Raw genomic sequence first — 2,598 nt, forward strand, 5'->3', positions numbered from 1 at the left:
GGACCAGGACCAGGACCGGACCGGACCGGGACCAGGACATGGACCAGGACCGGACCGGGACCAGGACCAGGACCGGACCGGACCGGGACCAGGACATGGACCAGGACCGGACCAGACCGGGACCAGGACCGGACCAGTACCAGGACTGTATCGGACCATCCAAACACACCTGTCTTGGTGTTTCCTCCTCGGTAGCGGATGTGATGCACCGCTGCCATGGCGACGCCTTTGTCTGCGTACGAGTTGAGCTTGAACTCGGTCTTTGAGCCGTCGCTGTACTGAACGAAGGAAACCTGGAAGAGGAGCGGCTTCATCAGAACATCCGGAATAATCCGGATTAATCTCTGGATCCTCCGAGACGGGATCCAGTATAAACTAAACATGGCCGGTTCTGTTTTACAGTGAGTGGAAAGCAAACCTTTTGCTTCTCATCACATCACAACAACAATTAAAATGAATTCAACAGAAATGTTTTGTAGTGAACAGGTGACAGAGGGATCGCTATATTAAAATGGAAAGTTGAGTGGAAGGAAAATCTGTGCAATCTGAAGCTTTACTGTTTAAAGTTTGATTATTTTACAGGAACAAAGATTAAAATAATGATTCTTGAAATGTGACCTTATGATATTTATATATAAATATATTTCACTGTGTTGCGTGCCATTGCTGTTGAACAGGACCAGGGCCACTAAAACATCTATTTAGTTTTTTGTTTCAGAATTAAAATCAAAATTGTGAGAAAAGAAAAGAGTCAGATTTTTGTTAGTGGCTCTAATCGGAGCGGACCGATTAGAGCCACTATTTATCTTTGATAAATAAATCAATAAGTAGGGTTAGGGTCTCTTTATGTGAAAATCATTTGTGTAAAACTCTAATAATGTTGGAGCCTATTAAGAATTAGATATATTTATTCTTTGCTAAATTAATTTCCACAGAGTTAATGACAAATTAATGGCAGCTCAATTTTGTATATTCAATTATGTATGTATTTAATTGTTCCTTTTTTAGACCCTCCTCCTTGTCAGTCAGCAGCAGGCGGTGATTAACAGGCACAAACAGCTGTTGGGGCTGAGCTGATTGTTTGACAAAGGAGTGAGGAGCGAAATGATCTTTGTACCGCAAATTAAGTTATTTTTGTAGAAGTCAACTCGGAGATTACTTTTTGTTATATTTGTAAGTAAAAGAAACCTTTTTGGAAACAAGAAAGGAGTCTCCGCGAGTGCTTTATTTGCTTGAGCGAGTCGAAACCCTCCTCCTGGGCTGCTCTGGCATTTTTTGCCTTTTGGATATTTTGAAATGCGAGAGTGGACCTGACAAATAACATAATGTCCTTTATTTTAAATATAAATCTGCTGATCAGCAGATTATGAAATGATTTATCAATGACTTTCAGATGAATGATGATGATTGAACTTTGACCTGCATCCCTGACGGTCCGACGACGTCGAAGGCGGCGATGATGCTGGAGACGAAGTGGACGACCTTGGTGAAGCTCTCCTCCCCGATGCTCCAGGAGCCGTCGATGACGAACACAACGTCTGCTTTGGCTCCTTTACACACTGCACACACCAAGCAAAGCTCAACGTACGCAGCCAGAACTCTGACCCGGTTCTTCTGGTTCTGACCCATCAGAGCCTCTTAACCTTTTAAACTGAACTGTAGAATAAAGCTATTGTGCTTCCTCTGTAGACGTAGTAGTGAACAAAAGCCAGACGCTTAACTTTTAAGGTTTGACTATTCCGAGGAATGTTTCCGAGTCTGAACAGGAAGTAGAGACGGATGTTCGTGCAGCTACTTCCTCCCGTCTAGACTAGAGTAACATACTGTTTACACATGGTCACACTGCGGGGATGTTTCCTCTCTGCGGATCAGAACCGCTTCCCATCCAGGTAAACTCTCTCTCTGCTGCAGACTCACCTGCCCATCCAGGTGGGATGGTGGGGGGCGGCGTCGGGGTCGGGGGCAGAGTCGGAACCGGAGTCGGCTTCACCACTGAGAGCAAACAGAATGACCAACATGTGATCAGTAAACCAGAACCAGTAACAAACCAGCTGCTGTAAGGAACCCAGTTTGACTTTGGTTCAGATTTTAATTTCACTGTAGCAAAAAAAAAAATGCAGGAAAAAATCAGCTTATTCCAGTAAACTAGAACAGAAGGCTGGGTTCTGCAACATGAACAAGATGTTTCAGGACCGACCAGAACCACCAATAGTTCAGGAACCTTCTAGACTCACGTGTCCGCTCCTTGGCGCCGACTCCTGGACCTTCCAGATTGGGAGTCTGAACGAAGACGGTGGCTGTGTACAGAGAGTCCGGAGAGAGTTCGTCGAAGCAGTACTGAGGCAGGCCGGCCGGGATGGTGACCTCCTGCTGACCCAAACTGGAGGCTGAGGAGGACGAACACGGGAACGGGTCAGAGACAGGAACCGACCGGAACCAACTGGAACCAACCGGAACCAACTGGAACCAACCGAAACCAACTGGAGCCAACAGGAACCAACTGGAACCAACAGGAACCAACTGGAGCCAACAGGAACCAACTGGAACCAACAGGAACCAACTGGAGCCAACAGGAACCAACAGGAACCAACTGGAACC

At 46.0% G+C, this 2,598-nt stretch overlaps 1 protein-coding gene across 1 annotated transcript in view; it reads right to left on the reverse strand.

Annotated features, from left to right (window-relative positions):
- The window catches only part of col12a1b (collagen, type XII, alpha 1b), a 144,018-nt gene that overhangs the window by 39,786 nt on the left and 101,634 nt on the right, over positions 1–2,598 (reverse strand). The window contains exons 51-54 of the mRNA XM_015039518.1: positions 2,235–2,387; positions 1,918–1,992; positions 1,420–1,559; positions 170–293 (exon numbers count right to left, since the gene is read on the reverse strand). Of these exons, the coding sequence (XP_014895004.1) occupies positions 170–293; positions 1,420–1,559; positions 1,918–1,992; positions 2,235–2,387 (492 nt within the window). The remainder of the gene's footprint in view (positions 1–169; positions 294–1,419; positions 1,560–1,917; positions 1,993–2,234; positions 2,388–2,598) is intronic.

This window comes from Poecilia latipinna, unplaced genomic scaffold (genome assembly GCF_001443285.1).
Source record: "Poecilia latipinna isolate Pla-1442-1.1 unplaced genomic scaffold, P_latipinna-1.0 Scaffold475, whole genome shotgun sequence".
Classification (NCBI taxonomy): Eukaryota; Metazoa; Chordata; class Actinopteri; order Cyprinodontiformes; family Poeciliidae; genus Poecilia; species Poecilia latipinna.